Source organism: Centrocercus urophasianus, unplaced genomic scaffold (genome assembly GCF_019232065.1).
Source record: "Centrocercus urophasianus isolate 14NV4802_14NV808 unplaced genomic scaffold, USGS_Curo_1.0 seq_25, whole genome shotgun sequence".
Lineage (NCBI taxonomy): Eukaryota > Metazoa > Chordata > Aves > Galliformes > Phasianidae > Centrocercus > Centrocercus urophasianus.
The window spans coordinates 13,766,391-13,792,817 of NW_024884811.1; the positions used below are offsets into that span (position 1 = coordinate 13,766,391).

General features: G+C 38.0%; 1 protein-coding gene across 1 annotated transcript in view; it reads left to right on the forward strand.

Moving 5' to 3' along the window:
• The window catches only part of OXCT1 (3-oxoacid CoA-transferase 1), an 86,197-nt gene that overhangs the window by 55,161 nt on the left and 4,609 nt on the right, over positions 1-26,427 (forward strand). The window contains exons 12-16 of the mRNA XM_042825698.1: positions 1,146-1,218; positions 1,957-2,032; positions 13,880-13,969; positions 18,997-19,077; positions 21,726-21,827. Coding sequence (XP_042681632.1) covers positions 1,146-1,218; positions 1,957-2,032; positions 13,880-13,969; positions 18,997-19,077; positions 21,726-21,827 — 422 coding nt within the window. The remainder of the gene's footprint in view (positions 1-1,145; positions 1,219-1,956; positions 2,033-13,879; positions 13,970-18,996; positions 19,078-21,725; positions 21,828-26,427) is intronic.

A 26,427-nucleotide genomic window follows, 5' to 3' on the forward strand; every position in this document is an offset into this window, starting at 1 on the left:
GCATTCTTGTTAAACTGTTGTTTGGCCCTCAGTCTGTGTCCCATTCTTCTCAGCACTGCTGTAGGTTGCCTCTTTCTTGTGTGGTTCTTTCTCCAGGTTACAGCTTACAGACTGCATCGTCGCTCCCATTCATTGGGAGCCTGATAGGTGGACAGTTCAGGCATTCTCAGAACTGGTCTGGGTGAATTCTTCGCTTGCTGAATTCTTTGTGATTTGACTGCAGGACCTTAATTCTATACTATTTTAGTCTATCAAATTTGTTTTCCTCAGAAAATCTTCGTGGTATAATAGACATAAAGTCCATTTTGCAAATTACAACAGATAACTTAGTTGTCAGTTTTAATTTTCCTTTTTACTTTTCTCAGCCTCTTTGTTTCCTTGTTGTCTTCTTTTTCCCTGTTTTCTGGAAAATGTTTAATGACGTCTAATGTCTGTTCCCTGCTGTTGTTACTTCTCACTGTCATCTTGTACTGAAGTCTAAAATTTTATTCTCTAAATTTTCTATGCTTGGTTGATAATTCTACCCACGGCTGTTTCTGGTGACTTTCCACAGGCACTCTATATACATGGTTTATTTCTCAGTCTGATCCAAAGTGCTGGCAGTAGTAAGAGTTCTGGACAGAATCAAAGTAAAACGTTTCTGTGTTAGCTCCCTTGCTTGACCTAAGAACTTCACATCACGAAGAGCTTTATTGTTTGTACTTTAAGAAAGCAAAATTAGAATCTGCCACTTATTTTTCTGTTTTCTAAATCATTGTCACTGTAGATTCTGTTGAATTTGATCTGCTCAATCTTCCTTGCAATCTTGCTGTCTCCTGAAGATGTTCTTTCTCTCTTTCAGAAGAGAATCACCTTAGTGCAGAAAGCTGAAGTCAATAGAAATTTTTTAACCCCTGGTTTCAGTGCTATCTTGCATGGTACTGCTCGAGGTCAAACAGGAGGAAGACACAAACTGCTTTCTAGCTTATTGTGGTTGATTTGGCTTATGTGTGATTTCATAATTGTAATTGGGTCCATATTAATACAGAATTAAACAAACAAACAAACAAAAAAAAACATTAAAAAAACTTTCTTCTTCATTAATAGTTTTGGTTTATTTTACCAGAGACAAAATACATAGAAACAGTAACTTATTTCTTTTACAGGTAAGGAGACAGTCACTGTTCTTCCTGGTTCTTCTTATTTCTCTAGTGATGAATCATTTGCAATGATAAGAGGGTATGTAACAAGACATTAGAAGAACAAACTCAGTGGTTGAAGTCATTAGTAATTCTTCAAAATGTGGTTAATGTTTAACAGCTTGCAGAATGGTCATGGACTTAATGAGTGATGATTTACAGAATATTAGGTCCAGCAATTGGAAATTGAAAAACATTGTAACCAGCAGACACCATAGTGATGCTTGTGTCTCCCACCACCTGGCCATGTATAAACATATTTATAACTAGGTTTTAACAATTACTGTTTGGTCATTTCCAAGTATCTAATCTGTACTTGCACACAGTGTATTATCTTTCTTCAACTTGGAACTGTGATCCTCATTCCACCTCCCTAATGGAAATTCACCATCTGCACCTGTTTTTTGTTTGTTTTTCGGGAAGGAGTTTGGATGCAAACAAACACTAAATTGTAATGGCTCTGAAAAGATAATGAGTGTATGTAAATATGTAAAGGAGTGCACTTAAAAGTATGAGTTCAGAGCTGATTGTCTGTGCATGCAATTAACCAAACCCAGACAAAAATAATAGCATTTTTGAGGCTCAGTAGGCAGACAGAAAAATCATCAGCAGTGCATTTAGAGGAAGAGAAAAACCTGTGAGTGACAAAATGGTTGTTACCTCTGCGGTACGCAGTTTTTAAATTGTTGTAATGAGAAAGCAAATAAAAACTCATAAAGATTTGTGGGCTGTTACTTGAACATAATCTGCTGATTACACACTGTGTTTCTCTTGCCAGAGGCCATGTTGATTTGACAATGCTTGGAGCTATGCAGGTGTCTAAGTATGGTGACCTGGCCAACTGGATGATTCCTGTAAGTTGGCCTTTTTATTACTGAGAGTATACTGTATTTAGAATAATATTTGTAGCTGATTATGAGGAAAAAAAGATAAAGGATTCAAAGCATAAGGGGTCTTGATGAGCTAATCAAGTTAACATAGAGAACGTCTAACAGTTTTCCTGGGCTCTCAGAATCCAGCCATCTAAAATCACTGTTATGTTAAGTGTTGTGGAAAAATTAAACATGATTTATGTGAACCTTTCATCTTCATCTTGGATTCAAATGTCAGGCTTTTGAGATGAGGACTGATTCTTTATCTTTAGGGAGCAACAGCAGTCGTGTAGTTGTAACTGGAGCAAAGTCTTTGAAAAAATATGTGAAATACTGTTGAGCTCATCATCAAGTGGAAAACAAACGAGCAAACAAAAAACATTGCCTGCATTATTTTTCTCACTGTTGATCACAGCATTGGTATTTTGAGTACACCTAGAGGAAAGTAACTTTGCTTTATTTTATTTACGTGAAAAGTCCTGCAGGGTTCAAGCTTAAAAAATATAAGCCAAACTCAGTATTATTAAAGAAGCAGATGACCTAGAGCCACGTGCGGGACACATTTTATGGTTTAAAATTAGACAATATTCAAATCATTTACAAGTTAGATATTTTCAATGACTTTAAATATTGCTTGTATCGGAATTACATGGAAAACAGGCATCATTATCCTGCCCTAAGGTATTTTTAAGTATTCTTGTAGGTAGAGTTCAATATGGTATTAATCTATCTGTGTATCTGTTTAAATTGTCAGATAATTTTTTTCTTTTGTTTATCTGGTTTGTTACAGTCTGACATTCCCTTTATGCTTTTGCAAATTCTAAGTCACAATATTAACATGTCCCTATACTTTTACATTGAAGATTACTTAAGTCTTTAGATTTTCTTTTTTTCCAGTCCTTTGGCTCTGCAAAAGCTATCGTAAATGTTCCATTATCTAGTATAGCCTTCTGTTTAGCAAAGTTGTTTCTGAAAGGCTTATAAGAAAGTGGAAGGGAAAAGATTAAATTCTCAGTAGTAGGATTGGTTGGAGTTTTTTGTTTGTTTTTTTGTTTTGTGGGGCTTTTTTCTTTCCTAGATTGAAGCATTGTTCAAAATATTCAAGTGAACAAGTACTGAAAATCCTCACTCTACACTATTCCTAAACCAGGAAAAATGTAGATATGATAGTTCACAGTTGAAATGTTTAAAAAAAGCCCCCCTAGTTCATCAGTAGATAGGTTTTGATGACAAATAAAAAGTGCTTCTAAATTCAACAGGATATTAAATTTCATGCAGTTGCATCTGTGCTGAATCTAAAAGCTATTAACTAGTTTTCATTCTTGAAAAGCAGTGTCATGAACAGGGGCAATTCATTACTTGCTTTGATGATTGGTTTCATTTTACGTTTTTTTGTTCTAGTTTTTCAGAAAAGACCCAACTGTTCTATCTCTTTAATTATATTTTTATGTCCACCCCCATTAATTATTGGTAGGCCTTTCCTGCCATCTTCCAAAACTGTTTAGTAAGCAGTATTCTGGGCTGTTACTGATTGCACTGTTTTTATGCACTTGTAGGACTTATTTGTTTCAAAAAAACCTTCCAGCTCAAATCAATGTGTAGTTCAGGATTTTTTTTCATGCTAATTTTTGCTGGTTTTTTTCTGTTCTGCAACATTAGTCACTCCTGCTTTTAGTAAATGCGATAATCTACATCAATTTATAGTACAACAAAATAGGTTTTGATATTACTTAGATACTGAATTAAACATTAACTTTTTGAAAGGCCTATCAAAATAAAGCTTTTTTTTTTTTTTCCCTTCACAAATATTTTACTATTGTACTTAGCTTAGTGTGCAGAGCTTGTTTGATTCCTGTCAGCATCGGTTGCTAAAGATAAATCAGAAATGGAAGCTATCAGAATTGTTTCAGTGTTATTTCTGACTTGGTACTAACACCTGTGTTGAAGCAAAGTGTTGAACAGTCTGAACTTCTAAAAGCTAAATTTAGACTCTTCTCTTAAACTTTTGAAACTGAGGAAAAAGTACAATGTTCAGAGGTACAGCATTTACAAATAACACATGTAGTAGTAGTAGTAGTAGTAGTAAAATGCAATGCTTTCTGCAACTAAATAGTTTTAATTATTCCAGTAACTCCGTGTGCTTTTTGCTTCTTTGCCATAGAGAGGTATTTTTTCTGGTTGTGATGTTGAAATTTCTTTACTGATAGCATTTTGGAACTTATTTTTCAAGATCTGAGCTATCAAAAGATGAAGCCAACACTCTGCAGTAGAAGAGATTGTTTTACAGATGTTTCTCTAAGTGTTTTAATCTTAGATTGTACTTTCAGTTTTTCTCAAAAGTTTGTAGACTTGCGTATTCCTTCCTTTTATGCTTGATATTCTCTAGACCATGCTGACTTTCGTCTTGAATCCATGATGAGAGCATTATTTTCTATATCTTCTGTTGCTTATGTATCTTCATTCTGTTCAGTTAGGCTTCCCCCACATTTGGGAATGACATATATGCTGTCAGAGTTGGGAAGTACAAAAAACAAACAAATACCAAACTATGAGTAACTCTCATTTGTTCTTTTTACTACCTTTAAGGTGCACCTTTTTACCAGCATTCATGTATGCGGCTAGAGAAGACCAAGAATATTTTAATATTTCAAGCATGTTTAGTAAACTGTGCTGTTAGCTTGCATATGCTGAAGTTAATCTCTCAACAGTGGCATTCACTGCATTAAACACAACTTATGGGTTCTTGTCTTCCTCTCTTTGTAACTTGTCAAGCTAATGAGAGGTGGTTTCTGAGGAGGGAAAGAAGGAAGTGGCAAATTTATGAGGAGCTCCTGGTAACAGAGTGCAGCTGGGAGTGGGTGGCCAAGACAGATGTGTAGGAATGCTGAGGATGTGGCTGTGGAGTAGGGCAGACTGGTGGGAGTGAATAGGAGCCATGACTACTGGAAGCTGTGTTTCACTTCACAAGTGAAGGGCAGAGACCTGTATATGACATGTATGTTTCTCTTAAACTACTGCTAAAAACTGCTGCTAGCAAAAATTACTGCATCCTTGCAGAGCAGCATATGGACTTGCAGCAGCCCTGGCTCCTGTGACAGTTAGTCCCTTTAACGATTAAAAGTCTTGGAGTTCTCCCTGAGACTTTATGGGATGCTAATAGAAGAATGATTATGGGACTAATAGAAGGATTTTATGGAAAGCCATCAGGAAGGAGTATCACTCCAGCAGCCACTATGGCATGTATTAGAGGCTGGGCTTAGGTCACTAGAACTTCTGGAATGTCCCACTATGACACCAGAGACTCTTATTACTGTTAGTTATTAATATTGAATATTAACATGCATTTCTGAGTGTCCTCATGCCATTTCACAGCGTTAATAATATAGTTACTGATACTGCTGACACAGTTTACCAGCAGAAAACCATTGAGCTCATAGTGGAGAAGCCCTGCAAGGAAACTGACGAATATGAAAAGAGTAAAATGAATATAATTTGTGAAATCACATTTCATGAGGTGGAAACTTAATAGAGATAAGAGGGAGGAGTATAACTATGAAGCATGTCAGAATGAGCGGGACATATCATAGAATGAAGGACAAAGAAAAGGCTGAAGTATTCAACATCTTTGCCTTAGACTTCATTGGCATGGTTTCTGTAGCTAGTGGTAGAATTCAGGGAAGTGAGGCTGCTACTTGCTGTAGAAGATGACTAGTCAAATAACATAAACAACTACAAGTCCACAGTGCTGAATGGAATATATGTGGTGTTGCCAGGGAAGCTGTCTTTTTTCTGAACCATGAGGCTGAGATCACAGGCTGAGTGAACAGGCATTTCAGGAGTACTCAGCACAGATTCATGAAGAGAAAATTAGAGATGAGAGAACTGGGCAACTGGTAGAGCTCAGAGGGTTGTGATCAGTGCCACAGAGTCCTGATGTGGAAGCCTGTAGCTAGAAAGTGTTCCTGTGCAATCACTACATTCTTTTTTAACAATCCTCATCCAGTGACTTGGATAGAGTGCACCCTCAGCAAGTTTGCTGATTATACAAAACTGAAAGGAGCAGCTGACACACCACAAGGCTGTGCTGCCATTCAACAAGCCCTGAACAGGCTGGAGAATTGGGCAGTGAGGAACCTGTTGAGATTTAGCAAGGGCAGATACGGAGTCCTACACCTAAGGCAGAATAACCTTGCTCAATACAGTTTAGGGGCTGACCTGCTGGAGAGGAGCTCTACAGAGAAGGGCATGGTGTCCTGGTTGATGACATGTTGTCTGTGATCCAGTAGTGTGCCCTTATGGTCAGGAAGGCTAGTGGTATCTTGAGGTGCATAAAAAATGTGGCCAACAGGTTGAAAGGTTTTTTATGCTGTCTCCCATGACATCCTGATGACAAAGCTGAGAAAGTGTGGGATAGATAAGTGGATGGTGAGGTGGGTTGAGAACTAGCTGACTGGCTGAGCTCAGAGGGTTGTGGTTGGTGGCACAGAGTCTTGTTGGAGACCTGGGACTAGTGTTGTTCCACAGATGTAGGTGCTGGGTGCAGTCTTATTCAATATTTTCATCAGTGACCTTGATGAGGGGATAGTGTCCATTCTCAGCAAGTATGCCTGTGATACAAAGCTGGGAGGAGTAGCTGACATACCTGAAGGCTGTGCTGCAAGACCTGGACAGACTGGAGAGCTGGGCAGCTAGAAACCAGATGAGGTTTTAAAAAAGCAAGTGTAGAGTCTTGCATCTGAGAAGGAATAACTGCAATTATCAGTACAGGTTGGGACATGACCTGCTAGCAGGGAGCTCTGTGGAGAAGGACCTGGGTGTCCTGGTGGACAACAGGTTAGCCAGGAGCCAGCAGTGTGCCCTGGTGTCCAAGAATGCCAGGGGCGTCCTGAGGTGCATTAAAAGGAGAGTGGTCAGCAGATCGAGGGAGGGGATTCTGCCCTAACCTGGAGTGCCCAGTTCTAGGCTCCCTAGTACAAAAAAGACAGGGTTCTCCTGGAATGAGTCCAGAGGCGGGACATAAAGATGATAAAGGGCCTGGAGCATCTCCTCTGTGAGGAAAGGCTGAGCAACCTGAGTCATTTCAGTCTTGAGAAAAGAAGACTCAGAGGTCATCTTTTAAATATCTTAAGTGTGGGAGTCAAAGGGACATTGCCAACCTCTTTTCAGTGGTCTGTGGGGACAGGACAAGGGGAACTGACCATAAACTTGAGCACAGGATGTTCCACACGATATGCGAAGGAACTTCTTTACATGGGGGTAATGCAGCATTGGAGCAGGCTGCTGGGGAGGTTGTGAATTCTCCTTCTCTGGAGGTATTTAAGACCTGCCTGAATGCTTTCCTATGCAACATCCTGCTTTGGTAGGAAGTTGAACTCAATGATCTCCAGAGGTTCCTTCCAACTCCTACAGTTCTGTGATTTTATTATTCTGTTAGCAATGGCAGTTTTGGAGATGATGCTGGGACTGGTACTATTAGCATCTCTATTCCTTACAAGCAGTATAAATCAAATGTTGATTAAGATAGTTAATACTAACTTTCCATAGTATTATGCAGGATTATAAAATTAATGTTTTGATTGCTGAGATAATGCATTTAGGGGCTGCGTAAGAGTGTGATACAATTTGTACAGGGTGGCTGAGTTTGGCTGCATTAACATGGATTGTTTTTGGAAAAAAAATAAATCATCCTTTAATTTAGAAGCAACAGCCTTAATTTTAATGCTCAGTCTTGCAGTATGCAGTAGCCGAAGTTAAAGGATTTAGGAGTTGATAATGAAGTAAGTCAAAAGGGAAGACAAATTTCACAAAGATTTTAAGCTTTATCAGAGAAGATTATCTATCTGAAAAGATGAGGAAGCAATTAAAATTTAGTAATAAATCTTCTAAATTGCTCTCTGTAGAGGTCAGTATAATGTCAGACAGTAAGAATGTAGTTTTATACATTATTGGTTGCCCTTTTGCATTTATTTTACAGAACTTCAAGGTTCATATTTTGCAAGTTTTTGACTTTGTGCTTAAGGGGAACTGAAGTTTCATTGGTAGAGAAAGGGAAAAGAGAAAAGGAAACTGGCAGAAGTTATCTGAGTCTGTGATTTCAGGATTGAGAATTTTTTTTTAATTACTATTTGTAGGACCTAACCTAAAAGCAAAAGGCTTCACAAGAAGCATGTTTCTGACTTGAAATGTTTTATTGTTAATGTTGGGAGAAAGGACATGCATCCTTCAATACCTGCACATATTGCATGTTCTTCTCTAACAAGCCCAGTTTGAGACTATGTGCCTGTTTGCCTAAGTAGAAGAATTGCTAAACAAACTTTATCTTCATTTTTAATGCGAACACACTGTCTTGTAACTGTTGCACAGAGTGCATCAAGCTGTCAGCATTCTGTTTCAAGTTGTACAGAATGTTGGTGTAAGAAATATTTTTAGTAGTGTTTCTTTCAATTTTTTGTTTGTAAACTGAATAAATGCTACAAATTAGATAAATTGTATATAAGCATGCAGATTAATTACTTTTAATAACTGTTACCATCTCCTTCTAATAGTCTGACTTCATTTAATGATTATTTATGACATGATGTGAGTAGAGCATATACAGTAGCAGTTTAACAAAGAGGAAGAATGAAACTTGCAGTTACCTAGCTACCTGTAATCTAAGTTTCAGTGGGATATTATTTTAATATGAAATTTGTTTTCGTAGAATCAACAAAATTGGAAAAGATCAACCTCCAAGATCATCTAGTCCAACCGTCCACTAATCACCAGTAGTTTTCACTAAACTAGGTCCCTCAACACAATATCTAAACATTCCTTGAACACCTCCAGGCTTGGTGACTCCACCACTTCCCTGGGCAGCCCATTCCTGTGCTTGACCACTCTTTTGGAAAAGCAATTTCCTAACATTTTAGATGTTGGTTTTTCAGGGACAACTGTTTTGGATCAAAGGCTGCAGTAATATATCAAGTAACTGTTCCTATCCCAGTAGATAGAAATCCCGCAGAGTGATGGAAGCCCTTTGCCTAGAAGCCCTGCAAAGCCCTTGTAGCATGAAATTACTACTGTTGGAAGTGTCGGGAGCCTTAAAGGATAAAGGAAGAGTTTTGTGTTGGCTGTAGCTCTCCTAACTTTTTGAGGGCTTTTCTATGCAATTTGTATTCATTCTTCTTTGTTAGACTGCATGATGGAGGGACTGTAGGAACCCACTCTTCATATTTTATTCATATTCTCTCTTAAATTTTTGTTGTGGAAAGTGGCAGGTATGCAGTAGGCATCTATGTAATGAGAGCAGTTGATGAAATTCTGTTTGACCTCAAAATACTAACAAATTCCAGAAGACTCCTGATCTGTGGGTTAGTGGTAACAATGGTGACTACTGTATGCAGCCAATATTCAATTATTGCACAATGTGCTGTGTGTTGGGGAATGTTATACAGAGGAAAATGGAAGACATTACTTCTGCATTACATTGAAATAATATTCATCATTATGAAGTCCATCAATGTCCATGAACTATGTCACAATCTGTTTTGAGATGCTCTTGAGATATAGTTTCTCAGTGCATTCATTAGAATTTCTCTCAGTCATCTGAAACTGTTGCTAGCATTTACTTCAGGTTAGTTTTATAGGAAGTAGATAAAATTTGACTAATGTTCTTTGCATTTGCATTATGCTGTCTTCATTTTCTGTTCATAGAAAGTAACTATATAAATACGTAGGCGAGTAATGAGTGGTATCCCCCAGAAGTCCATCTTGGGACTGGCACTCCTTAGTATTTTTATCAGTGACATAGATAATGGGATAGAATGTACTCTCAGCAAATTTGCTGATGACACCAAGCTGAGAGGTGTGGTTGATACAGCAGAAGGAGGGGGTGCCGTCCAGAAGGACCTTGATAAACTCAAAAGTGGGCCCTTGTGAATCTAATGAGGTTCAATATAGTGCAAGGTTTTGCGCTTGGGTTGAGGTAATCCCAGATTTATATACAAACTAGGAAAAGAACTCCTTGAGACCAGTTGAGAAGGACTTGTGGGGATCTGGTTGGTGAAAAACTTTACATGAGCCAGCAGTGTGAGCTTGCAGCCTGGAAGGCCAATGGTGTTCTGCATCAGAAGAGGGCTGGCCAACAGAATAAGGAATGTGATTGTCTCACTCTACTCTAACCTCACGAGCCCCAGGCAGAGTACTGTATCTACGTCTAGATCCCCCAACACGTGAAAGACCTGGAGCTTTTGGTGTGGGTCCAGAAGAGGGCCTTGAAGGTAATCCGAGTGCTGGAGCTGAAGGAACTGGGCTTGTTCAGCCTGGAAAAGAAAAGGCTGGGGGAAGAACTTGTTGCAGTCTTCTGGAATTTAAAGGGAGTATATAAACATGACGAAAATCAGCTTTTTATGTGGGTAGATAGTGATAGGGAGAGAGAATGGTTTTAAATGAAAGGAGGGGTTATTTAGATTAGATGTGAAGAAAGATTTTTGCTCAGAGAGTGGTGAGGTGTTGGAGTAGTTTAAGGCCAGAGTGGATGGAGCCCTGGGCAATCTGATCTAGTGCTTTACTTAGTGGTTGGCAGCCCTACCTGTGACAGGGGATTGGAAGTTGATGATCCTTGAGGTCCCTTTCAATCCAAGCCATAGTTAGTGCACTTATTTGTGCATATTACATTTTAATGAAAATGTATTAATAAATTTTGCCAAGAGTTATTGGTCACTTGAGAACTTGTATTCCATCTTCTCTAAGGTTTTACTGAATTTTTTGTTTTAATTTCTGTTATATATGACAGGAAATACCTGGTCAACATTCTTGAAAATCAGGTAATTCTCTGCATGGCTAAGCCACGGAACTAAGACATTATTTTAAACATCCTTTAAAAAAACAAGCAAACAAACAAAGAACTTCAGCATGTTGTGTATATGTGCATAACAGTGCTGGACTCAAATAGTTGCATTCAGTCACTATTGAATGGTTGTGTTCCATTGCTCACTCTGCTGATTCAAAACTCTTAATAGTTTCCTGGTGTTTCTTACTAATGTTTATTCAGTTGTACTCAGTAGAATCTAATCCAGCAGTCATAGCTGATAATAAAGTTACATTAATTCTGTAATTGCAACACAAAGTCATAAAAATCAGAGGAGGAAAAAGGACAAACCAAGTATATTTCAAAACATTTCAACATTCTTCAACTTTATCCATCTTTCTTGATTGTCTTCATCCAATCTTTTTTGCAGAAGTCGAAAGTGAAATAGCAGGTGTAGCTTTCATTTTGGAATCAACTATAAGCCTACTTTTCTTTTAAACACAGCACATGGCTATCAGCAGTGGACAAAGGATTGTGGTTTCTATTCAGTTAGAGTGGATTTATGCATATTTTTTGATGTTACCTTCTGATTGACATCTTTTATAATGCTAAGATCAGTGGTAGTATGGAAAATGTCATGTATGATACTTCTGGTTAATTGCATGTGATTCTGATTATCTCTTTTGTTGTGCTGTGTATATCACTGTTTCTTGAATGCATCGTTAGTGTCTGCTTTGCTGCTCAGTTTATGTGCTGTTTGTTTCAAAAGATTATGTTCTTTTAACTTAGCCAGACCAGTTGAGATGCATTTTATCCTATGATGTTGAGAGTAGCCATAAATACCAGCTATGGAAGAGAAGATCTGGCCTTCAGGAGAAATAGGAAGCATGCAGAACAAGAGGATGGATTCAAGACTCTGATAGTGTTTGAAAAGGCTTCCTCTTTTTTATCAGGCACCTCTCTTTACTCTTTTTGAAATACCCATATGCATAGTAACCGTCTTGCTATACAGTATCTTTATGACTTACTGTATCATTTTGGGAAAAACTTCATTCTCTTAAAAATATGTTGTATCTTGACTATCTCATCCTCTGAGGTACTTAGTACCTTAGAGTACTCACAGACTTCTGTTCGAGTGCTGTAGGTTATCACTGGTACTCCCATCAGACCTACAGAAAGGCTGCTGTTTAGGAATCATTATTAAACAAAATGGCTTACTTAGACTCTTTAATGTTGTATTTTGACCACCCAAATGGTGTTCAGATGTGAAGATGTCAGATGAGAAAAAATGTACTTTCATCTGCTTTTATTTCTTCAGATGTTTCCTAGCTGCTGTAGCCCTTTAGGTATTAGAACTAAGAGGCCTAGTACAACCAGCTAATGACATTGCCAGGGTGAGTGTACTGATAGCATAATCCTGAGTGCAAACACATTCTTGAGTTACTACGGAGATAATGTGTCATCTTCAGTTACTCGTCAGTGAGTCTTTGGCAGGCTGACAAGAGGTCACTGCAGTTTCTGTGAGAGCTCTGTATTTCAGAGTAGGTTGGAGAATTATAAGAGCAGTGCCGGGAAGTTAAGTACAGAGAAATCCTCTCATTGCTGTTATGTATTTGCAAAAGAGTATTTAGTAGTAATGTTAATTAATGTGATTAATATTACTCTGATACAAGAAATTTTGAAGGGGTTGTTTATAGATACTGGAAGACGTGATTTATTCTTCACTGTGGAAAACAATTTTTTTTTTAATATATATTGCCTTTGGTTTGATGAAGAGGCTTTCATTAAATTGCTGTCTTGACAGCTTAATGAGACAAATCTCTTCCATATGCTCTGTATCATGAGCCATAGCTAGTAAGGTACTGAACAGCCTGCCTAATAAGTGGAAGCACAAGAGAAAAACTTTACAGTAGGAAGTTCCATGTTGTTGAATCATATACTTTTAGATTTCGTATTTAAAACAGCATAACCATATTTCTGTCCACAATTTATTTTAATGAAAGATAGCAAGTGTGAAAACAGAGGAAATACAAAGCGTTTGGGACAAAAATAGTTTATTTTGATCTCCAAAATTCCTTTCCTCATGCTTCTTCTAACCTTCACTGTCATACCAGGTCCTCTCCCAAGTGACTCAGGAGTGATGTGAGGTCATTGCCTTCTGTTTTCTTGGGGTGTCTGGCGTTTGCAGTCTAAAAATAACTGCTCTCCTTGTACTAACAGAATATTGTACTTACAAATGTTGCACATCAGAAGTTTTCCAAGCCTGAACTGCTTACCTTCCAAGATCATATGTGTTCAGTTTAAGATGGTGGAAGCAGGCAGGGACTGAATGCCATAGCAATATAAAAAGCAGAATTAGGCATATCTGCACACCATAATACAGCTGCTATTACAACAGGTGCAGTTTTGACACTCCTTAAAAGAAGAATGAGTCTCAGAGGCAAAATGCATTGCTTGATCTGAGGGACTAACTGGAGTGAATAATGCTCCAAACTCATTTATTTGTCCATGATCTGAAATGACATCCAAATACATCTGCAATGGAATAAAAGGAGTGGTTTGTGATGATATAGTGTTACAAGCAATGTCCTTCTAAACTTCAAGGTAAAGAGTGCTAAGATGTCCTTGTTGCTGTGTTCAAATGCAAAGATTTTCTTTTGAGGCAATAATGACATTTCTATAATTGTGAGAATGAATGCTTCATTTTAAGTGATAGACCCCCCTATAACAGGATTCACTGTTTCTGAGTGTCAGGGCTCCCATGAAGTCACTGGCACTACTCAGATGTAAGTTACACTGTGACATTGCAGGTGACAGTGAGCCCTTATTTCACTTATTATTCTTCTGTTTGCATCACATGTAGACCCCAAAATGAGAAAAACAGTAGCTTTTTAATCCAGTGTGGTGAGATAAGTGTTTACTGCTCAGAAGAAAGCTGATTATCTTGTCCTGCCATTGCAACCTGTGTATTGCTTTTGCTGTGTCTTTTTATTTTCCTTTTTAGTACAAATGTTACATTTCTATTAAAATTTCGATTTCAGGGTAAAATGGTGAAGGGAATGGGAGGTGCCATGGACCTGGTATCTAGTGCCCAGACAAAAGTGGTTGTCACCATGGAGCACTCAGCCAAGGTAAGGCTGTGTCTTCTATGTGACTCACTCGTGCTAGAAAAACAAAACAAACATTTTACATTAATTCTGTCACTTTGTAAGGATTTTACAGATTTATTACTAGTTGCAATTGTACTTCTTGGCCTCATGAAAGTTAATTGTTTATCATGGAAAAAATTAAATATTAATTTGATATTTAAAAGCTGCATACTTTTTTTGTTGCTTGTGCAAACTTAATGAGAGTTACAATTGGCAGAGCTACGGTAGATGCTACCCTGAAAATTTTACTCTTCACGTCAGAATAATTTGGGAAATGAGGTTCCCAATGGCTCAATATTTGTTGTACTGGGAAAATATTTACCTTTGAAGCTATCAGTCAAATTGGTACTGACAGCTTGATAAAACAGATCTTTTTGGCATGATACTATGCAGGCTGCCTTACTTGTTTTATTGTTACGTGGTAGAGGTTAATCTAGAGACCTCGTTGTAGAGATAGGTTTGTAGATATAGACAGTGTTCCACAGAGGATCATAGAAAGCTTTGAAAATTTAAAAAATTGTGCAGTCTTAGCTATGAGGAAAGCTGTTTGAAGGACAGCATCTTTAGTCCCAAGGAACTATAACAAATGCTTAAAAATGACTTTCTATTTCATTTTTTTTGTTTCTGTTATTCATAATTTGTTGGTGTAGACACCAAAGCCTCCTGTAAATCAGTGCAAGTCAAGAGGTATGTTCAAGATTAATATATATCTGCCGGTATATGTAGGGGTAAGCACAAGGAATTTGCCTGGCAGTAAATATGAAAGATAACTATATTAATAGTTGTGGAGTTCTTTTAAATGTGATTTAAGGAATGAATCTTAACTTTCTATATTTTTCAACAAGTTGGGGTTTTGTTGTTGTTTTCTGATTTGGTTTTTATAGAAGCTGTGATTTCTAGTAGTGCACTGTAAGTAACAGAACTGGGACTGACCCAGTGGTTCTTGTAAGCATATGTGTAAATAAATAATCAAAAGAGCAAAGCAAATTTGTCTGACTTGCATCCCTATCACAGCCCCACAACAACTGGGTGTCTGAGTATCCCTTCACTTATGCACATATTTCAGATAAGTAGGCCAGGCATAGCTTTTATAGCTTTTTTCTTTCTTTTTTTTTTTTTTTTCTTTTTTTGACATACATCTGTATAACTTGGATTTTTATATACATGAGGTTCCTGGTATGTACTTCTAGAAAGCCTGTTTCAGGCTTTACTGGCTTCCATAACTTACATATTTACTTTTGTAGGAATATACTGCACAGTGAATCCAAGTATATGGGGTTTTTTATTTATTCTTATTTTACAATTAAGGGCTCTTTCATCCTAACTATACAACTGCACCCTTTTGGGGCTGCTGCTTCTTTGCCCAAAAATGAAGAAGGTAAAGTAGAGAAGTTGAATGTGAAAAATAAAAGCAAAACCATCTATAGCTTCTGTTACATGTTTTAGATGGTTTTTTGTTTGTTTGTTTCTTTGTTTGTTTTTAAGTAGGTGTTAGTGAGAAAATGTGGAAGAGTGATGCCCAAGCAATTGTATGACCTATAATGCCAGTTCTGAAAGTCAGAAGCCTTTATTTGGGGTGACTTTTACAGAGCTGATTTTTTTTTTTTTTCTTTAGCATGAAGATTTTCTCACAAATTGTAATTTCAACCATACCTAAGCATTAGATGAGCCCTCTTTCCTCTTCCCAAGAGTCAGGTGGGCTACTGAGCAAAAGAAATGTATGCCCGTATTGTTGGAATCTGTTTTATCTGCAGGCTTCTTTGATTAGGGACATTGTTGTTGTATTACTCTCCAAATAAATAACAAGAAATTTATCATTAGACATTAAAGCCTCCATTAAATAAATGTGAGTCAAGGTCTGATGGACTGAAATACAGTGGAAAGCCACAGGATATATGCAATAATAAATAGTTGTAGTAGTTAGTTTTGTTTGATCTGTCATCTTGTAATGGATCTTTTAATCCTTTTCAAGTGTTGTTTTTTCTCTTTTTGTACTTCTTGGTGTTTGTTTGTTTGTTTGTTTTATATATAATAGTGACAGCTTGTTAAACATTGCTCAGAATATATCCTGAGTATGCATGTTGCAATTTTCAAACTTAGCAATAGGCTGAATCCAGTGCAGACAAAATACAATTAACACTAAATTATGAGGGTGAAACTGGTATCTCTCTTCACACTCAAGGAACCACCCAAATAATTTATTCTGATATGCAATATATTAAGAATAATAATGAACATCCTTTGCTCCCAAGTATTTTAATTTTTGATAACTTAAATATTTACATTTCATGAAAGCTGAAAGATACAGAAGAAAAATGACAGGACTTAAATGACATGTAGAAAAATTCAGAGTAAGAAATATCAGTGAGACAGAGTAGAAATATGAGGGATAGTGAAGGTACAGATGCAGTATGGCTAGTCACTGCCTTATTGGAAAAAGAAAAAAAATGGGGGGTAGACAACTGAAACTATAGAAACTAGCAACCAGCAGGTTTGAAACAAGAAGTATTTTTCAGAGTCAGCTAATGAAATTGTGGATCTTTAGCAGAATGCTATAGGAGCTCAAAGCATTACACCCATATGAAAGGGATTAAACTATTTTATGAGTTTGCCAGTGACAATTAAATAGCGTTGCCCAGAAGCAGTCGCTAGCCTAGAAAGCCTAACCATCACAGTGTGTCATGAACCAGGAGGGAATAGCTGATGAAGGGTGGCTCAATTTTTCCTCTATCTGTTTAGGCCACTGCAAGACACTTGGATGATGGATTCAGTTTAATTTACTATGATAGCTCTTGGTGTATTTTTTGTGAAATTGATTTTTGGTTAACTGTAAAGACCAGAATATAGTGTTGTTATTTAATCTTTGAACAGTCACTGTGCACCTGCGCCCAGTCTGGTAAATACTGCCTAGAAGATAAAGAAGTCCTTACATCCACACTGTTATCGATGTACTTTGCAAAATAGCATAAAGTGCTGGTCACTTTCAGATGGGGTAATGACTTTCAGGTGGCATAATGACTTGACTACACAACTAAAACAGTATAATGGAAACTATTTTTAAGCGTGTGCTTTAGTCATGACTGAAACACGGGGCACTGATTTTCCATCATTGTGATTAGTTTTTGTTTTGATATGTTGTACAAAACTATGGTATTTTTTGTCCATAAAAGTGTCCATTAAAAATGCAGCAGAATTTTTGAGGACTGCTCCAAAATTAATGCCTCCTATTTTATTATGTTGGCACACAACGTCAGAGCGGGGTGATGGCAGTAGAGATCAAACCTTCCCACCATTATCCCATTCCATTTTGTTGCTGCGTGACAGATGGCAGCAGAGGGGCAGTCTAACAGAATGGCATCTGACATGGAAGTGTGTATGAAGCAAAGGTGTGGCAGTGAATTCCTCCATGCAGAAAAAATGGCACCACCTGCATTCATCAACACTTGCTGAATGTTTCTGGAGACTAAACAGTGGATGGGAGCACAGTGAGGCAGTGGGTGATGTGTTTCAGCAGTGACGTGAAAGAAGCTGTGTTCTGTATGGCCATACTGATTTTTAGAAGAGTGGCATGCAAGTTCTTGTTCATTATCCAGCGAAAATGCATAGCTAATGATGGCGACTGTGATGAAGAAGTGTGTTTTGTAGCTATTCTTCATGTCTGTTGTAGTTACCGTGGAAATAAACAGGAGGCATTACTTTCCCAGCAACCTACGTATTTAAAGCAGAATGAAACAGCCTGAGGTTGTGGAGATCTACACAACAAACTTTTCTTCCTTTATCTGAACAAATACTGTATAAATTCAGATAGTAAAAATTCTTGCAATTCCACTTGGATTCCCATACTGATAATGCCCTGATGGATGAGTTCTGAAAGCCACTTTTCATGCTACAATAATGTTCATCTCAAATGTTAAGAAGCTGGAATGTATCACTTTTAAGGGTCATGGAAGCCACTCAAGCTGTCATCTCTGCAAGTCCATTTTGTTTTTACTCAGGAATAAAACTAAGATATATTTAATATGTAATATATAAATAATATATATTATTATTATCATATATAACATAAATATTTAACATATTAAGCCTTAAGGCAAATTGATTATTGCATTTTTAAAAGTATTGCATTCACATGGTTAAATGAGACATGCAATACTCCAAGAGTTTTGAAAGGCATAACTGAAAATTGATAGAGGAAAAACAAACAAAAAAACCCTCAGACCTAAGCACCTAAGCCTTATGCATCCAGCTTTGTGTCAGTAGCTATGCCTTTTCAGTAGGCAGTATTTTACCCACTATCTAAAGTAGCTACCTTTTGATATCTAGGAAGGGAAGCATCTTAAAGCAAGTCCTGATCTCTTTATACGCATTACTTTGTACTGTATTTATAGGCTGATTGGTACTGACAAAAGTAAAGGCAGTGTAGCTTCTCTTATAGTACTTGAAGATGAGCATATCTTGCTCATCTCCTAGTCTGCTTTTGTGCTTTTCTAGAGTGACAGAGGAGAAGGAAATGGAATGTGGGTAAAGAAACTGGCCTTAGTATTTTCAAAGTGTGAGTATGCACGTGAGCCATAGGGGTTCAAAATGCCTATGAGTATGGCTGGTCCTGCACATATCGCTTATAATAAATGAGGCAGAGTAATGTTATGTTCACAGTGTCATTCTCTAACCTTTACATGTCATCAATAAGGTCCCATGTGTGACTTATCCTCACACTGCAGTAGAAGAGGAAATTATTGAACTTCTAAACTCAAGAGCCGCTGAGTGGTACACTGAGAATCTTATTAGACATCTCATTATAGTCAGGGCTTCAGTTAGAACTGTTCCAAGTTGTCAGCATTGTAATCTGCCATGAAAGTGAGTTCAGATAACGTTCTGAGTGCAGTGAATGTTTCAATAACACTGAATGCTTGCAGCTGTGGTTTTCCTTTTTAATGTACATACTTGAATTCAGAGAAAGTTGCACTGTTTTTTAAAATTAACCTTTGTTTGTATACTGTTAAATGCAGGGCAACGTCCATAAAATCTTGGAAAAATGCAGTTTACCACTTACTGGGAAGCAATGTGTAAATCGCATCATTACAGAGAAGGTAAAGTTCTTTTCTTGAATTCTTTACAATTCTTTTCTCCTCTCAGTGACACTAAGTGAAAGCAGTAAAAAGTGTGGTAAAAATAAAGAATATATTCAGTATCTGTTGCTTGTGAAGGACAAAGACTTTTTTTGAGTTCAATTCCAGAGACAAGTTGGCTCATATTTTCCTTTTAAATCTTTCACTGTTGACATCATGCTGGATGGTTATCACATTGGCCATCAGAACAGAGATGCAATCCATGAGAAATATGCAAGGAACATGTTTGGTTATTTTTTCCAAAGTATACCTGAAAACTTGCCTCATAAGATGCAAATCATGAAATGCACGTTTTCCTCAAAAGTTCATGTCAGGTAACTGGCATCTTTCTTGGTATATATTACAAACTTAGACACATGATCTGTGCTGTTGCTATCTTTTGCTTTCACTTGATTGCATTTGTGAAGCGATTTACTGTCCAGTGCAAGTCTGTTTGATATTGCCAGTGTTCAAAGTGCATTAGTGGATCTTTTCAGCAGCGTACGTGACTTAGAATTTTTGCTGTAATCGTGTTCCTTTTATTATCAATGTGTACATTTTTAAAGGCTTTGAGTAATCCCTCTGTGAGCCATCTGTCACACTAAGTAGAATGCTTCAAAAGTGCTGATGCAGAATTTGTTTTCTCTCAGTGGTGTATTGCTACTGTCATTTAAAGTTTTCCTCTACAAACAAAGGGAGAAGAAATCAAAATGTGGATGTTTTTCTGTAGAAAACTGGCATTGAACAAGGACTGACAAATAAAAATGTGCAGAAAATTTCCGAGCCTCAGTGCTCATCAGGTCTCGCTGTTTAATGAAGGATGACACAAATGTACAACACTATTTAGATTGTATTATAGACTGTTTCGTCGCTAGCTTCCTAGTGTCTGTTTTCCATAAATTCAGCTTTTCTTTTAAGACTCAGAAGTACAATTTCAGTCCCATAGTATTCATGAAATCCTTTGGATTAGAAGGGACCTTAAAGACCACCTAGTTCCAACCCTCTTGCCATGGACAGGGATACCTTCCATTGGAATAAGCTGCAGAAAGCCCCATCCAACTTTTCCTTGTACACTTCCAGGGAAGGCACATCCACAGCTCCTGTAGGCAAGCTGTTCCAGTGCTTCAACAGTACTCATAGCTGAGAATTTTGTCCTAACATCTAATCTAAATCTACCTTTTTGTTAGTTTAATGACACTAAACCTTGTGCTATCACTCCACTTTGTGATAGCCCTTTGGTGTAATGGAAGGCTGCTATAAGGTTCATAGGTTTGGTGCTCCCACCTGCTGATCACCCTCATGGACCTCCAATGGACTCGCTCCAATCACCCCATGTCTTTCATGTGCTGGGGGGCCCAGACCTAAATTCAGTACTGTGGGTGGGTTCTCATAAGCCAGAGCAGAGGGTGACAATCATCTCCCTTGCCTTGCTGGTCACACCTCTTTTGATAACCCCAACATGCAACTGGTTTTCTGGGCAGCAGGTGTGTACTTCAGGCTCATGTTGTTTTTCATCTACCAGAAGCAGTGAAGTCCATCTCTGTAGGGCAGCTGTCTATCCACTCATCACCCTGCCAGTATTCATATTTGAGTTTGCCCCAGCGCAGGTGCAGGACCTTGCACTTGGCCTTGTTGAATCTCATTAGGTTCATATGCCCCACCCTGCATGCTTGTCAAGTTCCTCTGGGTGGCATTTCTTTCCTGCAGCATGTCAACCACACTACTTATCTTGATGTCATCTGAAAACTTGCTAAGGGTGCACTCCATCCTACTGTCCATTCCACTAGCAATGGTATTAAATAAATCCATTCCTAGTAATGACCCTGAGGAACACTGCTCTCTGGTACCATTTTCCTTCCAAGTTCAATTTTCACTGGACTTTTGCTGTTGGCTTTTTAAAATTTTATTTTATTTTAGGAAAATGAATGTAGACTTGGTGGTTTTTGTGGCAGCTAGCTTGCAACCTGTGTATTCTCTGGGCACCATTATAGTGTGTGTTGTTCTACAGATGTTCTTCCGTGCTTGAGAGACTTCAAAGTGGAAAGCTTGTCTTAGGAAGGCATCAGGGAAGAGGCTCCTTCAGCTACATCACCTGAGGATTCATTTTAAAAATAGAACAAGAAAATTTCTCTTTCTTAGCTAGCTTCAAAAATACTAAAATTTATAATGTTTAATAGCTGTTGGAGGTGCTGATCATTTGATAAATTGATCAGCCACCCTTTACCTCCCTATAGTCCTAAAAGCAAAACAAAAGAATGAGAAAGAGGATGGCTTTCCCTGTTTTCTTTCATTACCTCTTAGCGGACATTGTCTTGTAGCAAAGAATGTCTCAGCCATTTCCCTTGCATCTTGCATTTCTCACCACATCAGAGCAGGAGACACTGTTCTTATTTCATGTAGTGAAGAGCAGTTGCCCATTTTTTCCCACAAAATCAACACATCTTACACTTCAGATTCTTTCAGGTATGAATAAATCTCTACTGGTCAGTCTGAAATGTGAAACCAGTTGATAATGGTATCATTTTTTACTGAAGAAATTCTTTTTAGCAAATTGATTTGTACGATATTACTACTTGGATCTTCAGTTTTTTAATAATAAAAATTAATTTGGTGCTATTTGAACCTGACAGGCTGTGTTTGATGTGGACAAGAAAAAGGGACTCACCCTTGTGGAAATCTGGGAAGGACTGTCAGTGGATGATATCAAGAAAAGCACTGGCTGTGACTTCACAGTAAGTCATTTTACAAACAAATACAGTTGTTCCTTTTACATTGCCTTGTCGTTAATCCATAAAGCCACTGATTTTTTACCTTTACATTCTTTCTTAAATATCATTTAATGTTAACACAAAACTGACTTACTAGTAGAAAGTACAGTGGAACATAACTGATTCCATATGTGTGGTCAATAACAAACGTAGTTTCTTCATGGCCTCATGCATTCATACGATAAAGCTTTTTCTTCTGTATTGTAAAGCTGGCGGAGAGGTCAGCTTTTTTTTTTTTTTTTGTGAGGATTGTGAATTTGACAGTATACACTTGTCTTGTGAAGGTAATTGGGAATACTTGATAATGAAGGATAGAAATCTTCCTCTTTGCAGTTTCCAGACCTAGAGCACATTTTTACAAGATTGCTGATGTATTTAATTTGAGGATTAACTTTAGGTTGAATTTGAAAGGTGCTGTGTTTAGCAACCATATGCATAGAATGAAACCGTGGAGAATGACTTTGTTGTAAGGAGACACCAGCTCTTACATGTCTTCGTCTCACTCCAATTTATAGGAGGGAGAGGAGGTTCTTTTAACATCTATATACCCGGTGTGAGATTAAGAAACAACAGTTCAAATGTTGGTCCAACCCGTTTATTACAAATCTTAATTAGGGAAATGGGGAAAGGGAGGACGGACACTATTATGAATTAGGGTAATGGGGAAGGGAAGGAGGGAGATAGGAAAGAAGAAGCGAGGAGTCTTTATAGGAAGCAAGAGATAGTCACCACCATGGATGCAGTGTGGTTCGTAGTTCAGTCTTTGATCTTCAGTAGTGGTGGGTCATTGGGCATTGTTCTGTTGATGACGACTAGGAGAGGACTATGGCAATGATGGCCCCTTTTCAATGCTTTCAAAGTGGTCGAGTCAGCTGTCTTTGGAGTGACAGCTCAAATCCAAAGTGGTCGAGTCAGCTCTCCTCGGAGTGGCAGCTTCTGGCTCTGGGATCTCAGCAGAAACTCCTTTGTTCCCATCTTCCAGGCCTTGCAAGCAGATAAGTGGGAGCAGGGATGCCCATCTGCATCCTGTTTTTCACAGAACACGATGTTATCATTCCCCAGTTTTCCCATACCTAGCTGGAGCTGTTTAGTCACAGGCCAGATCTTCCTCCCGTAAACACTCCTGAGCACTCTCTTCCAGAGGCAAGCAGCTCTGGAGGAGGGGGCTTTCAAATATTCCCGAAATGATGTCGATTGTCACACGGTTAGCACCCATCACTTGGCTCCTCAACTAATCAATCACAGTCTTACAAAAAGAAATACCTCAGGAAGCAAGCTTTGAGCCAAAAAAACAAAAAAAACAAAAAAAACAAAGAAGGATTTTCACAGTCTTGAACCTGTTTTTTGGAAGGAGTTGGTTTCTTTTTGATTCAGAGGATCTATGTATGTATGTATGTATGTATGTATGTATGTATGTATGTATATGGGAGTTGGTATTACCGGAAGTAATTTCCAGCCTGTGCTGGAGGCAATTGAAGCAGAAGGATCCGGAGTATTCAGGGAAAGAAATGAATAGCTCAAAACAATGGGCTAGCAGAGAAAAGCTTTGCAGTAGCACATGGCAAGACTATTAGGACTATTAAGAAAGAATTAGCACCACCTCACTGAGCCATTAGCATTTCCCTGTAAATATTACAAAGAAATGGTATAAAATTTGAATTTTAAGGATGGCCTGAAGTTAGCAATTGGTGAACAGGGTAGTGCTGTCTTTGTTCTGGAATCTGTCTCACCAGGCTCTAGAGGGGTCACTTCACAGCCACCTGTTTCCTATTTCATGAAGACAAACTCCACTGCAATCTGCTTTGTGCAGCTGCCTTGGTCATGATGAAATCATAAGCTGCACTAAAGGACAGTTATGGGCATGAAAAGTGTAGATGCTCCTTGGTTTGTACGCTTTTCTGTATTTATCTGAAAGCAAGCAGCTTCCATAAATGCTTGCAAAGCACGTACTGTGCTGACCTCTGCCAGAATATGTGTGTGGGTCAGCATTACCTATTGGGCTATGATAGTTCCTTAAAAATGCCTGAAATTTCTGTAGCTCTGCAAACACACAGAGTGAACCAGAATGATTTGTTAGCTAATGCAGTGGTTTGGAAAAGCACTAGCTCTTCCTTTCTCCCACGTTTTTTTTTTTTGTTCCTTTCCCTCCTAAAGGATGTTTCCAGGTCACAATGACCCTGTCCTTCTGTCATTGAAATCTTCACCAAAACTGCTATTGTATTGGCATTGGTGGCTGCAAGACTAGGTCACCCTTGCATGATGCTAGATTGAGGACTTGATTTTAATACAGTGAACAGGTGCAGATCCCTAGCTTAATTTTGAAGTTGAGAGAACAGCGATTTGAGCACTGTGGCAGACAGTTGTTTCGAAAATAGTATCCTTAGTCTTTTTTCCACATTTCAAGACTTTGCCTCAGGCTCCCTTGCAAGAGTAACAGTTGTGCTTTGATTATTTATGTTCCCTGAATGAGACATCTTGTTCTCATTTGTACTGGCGACAGAAACTTCATTGATACTATATTACAGCAGTAAATGCAGAGATTTTTTGCTTGGTTCGTTTTGCTAGTTTGAAACAGAACTAATGGGTAAAAAATAAGGAGCTGACCCTTTCCTGACAGCTTTTCTCTGTGGATGCAGAGTTATCTAGACTAAAATAAGCATAGATTTAACTATGGGATTGACTAAGGAATGACTATACCTTCATATGTAACTACATCTCCCTATGCAACTACTTCTTTTTGGAGAGCTTTGTAGTCCTTATGGCTTTTTGAGACACATTTTGCTGTATGTTTCCATTTTAAAAAAAGGAAAGGATTTAGAATCAAGGGTCTTGATTGTAGACTGTTGTAAAATAAAAAATTCACCCTGAATTCTACTGTGCTATGAAGGCAACACATTGGCTTATCTTGTATATTTAAATGAGAGTTGTTGCTCCTTAGGAAATAGGCTGCCTTAACAGGTAAATATATTTGGCTTGTACTTGTTTATACCTTTGGTGAGACCATGAAAGCAGAGACTGAGAAAGCATAATTTGTAGATTTTATTTTTATTTAGATTTTTGTAATAATGAGTGCTCAGCTTTACAGAAAGTTCTTAAAAGGTAATAACTTGCTTTTTTACTCCTGATAATAACACTGGAAGTTATTAGGACTCAGCACTATTCAGGATCAGGCCTTGAAAGACTTGCTTGGTGAAGATAAACATAACGAAATAACCATGGACATGTTGTGTGTCGGAATTCTGGAGTCAACAAGCTTGAGTTGTTGGGAGCATTGGGAGTACCTGAGGCCATGAGTCCTCAGCTACAGTCATCCTCTTAGAAGTCTGAGGCAAACCAGACCACAAAGTATACTGTTGCCCATTCACCTGCCTGTTAAACATCAGCAAAGCATGTTGAAACATCCAAGATGAGCTGTAATTCCAGCAAGTGAAATAATACTAAAAGTGTGCTGCTTAGGATGTACTATAAGAAAGTAATAAACATGCATCTTTGCGCTGTGAAATAGCCATTGTTAAGCATGTTCAACCTTTATCAAAATCTGTGCTGATTGGATGATGATTCTGCTGCAATTTAAAGCAGCATGCTCAGAGGGCTTTCTGCATTTGAGACTTGTTTTCCTTTCTTGTGTTACCGTTTTGTTTTTTTTGGTTTGTTGGTTGGTTGGGATTTTTTTTTGCTTTTTTTTTTTTTTTTTTTTTTTTTTGCTTATTTAACCGGATTTATTTAAAGCAAACAATTCTATTTGCATCCAGTTCCCAGTGGTGTATGGTCTTTCATTACCTCTGTTATGTTCAGCAGACACTGTGGCACTTCACTCTCCTGGGGATCAGACCTTTTCAGAGGTGAATAGTGGTGCGCAAAAATGACAGCTGTTAGCATCAAATGTGCAGACAGTGATATTAATGTGGTATGCTCATTGAAATGTAAAACACTAGAGGTTTTGACGGTACCAACCCTATGACGGGAGAAAAGCAATAACCTGCTCCAATAATTGTCTTTTGCCATTGCAGTATTCAAGTTTTAATGGTGCTGTCTTCATCCTCTAGCAAGGGTGTTTTCCTCAATGCCACTATTCGTAGGTGAGGCCAAAATTAAGTGAGGCACGTACCTGCTTTGAGTTGGAAATGTTGAAACATTTCTGGAACTGTCTGGGAATGTTTATGCGCTCTGGAAATTTTTCCAGCTCCTCTACACTTGTAACTTCTACATCTGTTTATTATCCTAGTTCACAGAGAACTTTGTAAAATCAATAAACGGTTTCCATCCACTGAAAATATTTCATTAGCATTTGATATAGTAAACACATTCATGAACTAAGCTTTTCTTGATGGCTATTCTCATAGGAATGAAAGTGATGACATTTCGTGGCTGGAGGAAGGATAACTTAGAAATTGAATTCGTACTGGAAATACAGCCTTCCTATGCGTGAAAAAGGCCTCTGTATATCATTCTTTAGTAAGTTGAATTGTTCAGTACCGTTAAGTGAAAAAGTTTGGTTAAGGAGACAGGAGCACAGTATATTGTGTTTCAGTGGGACAAACTAACCAACTGGAAGCCCACTACC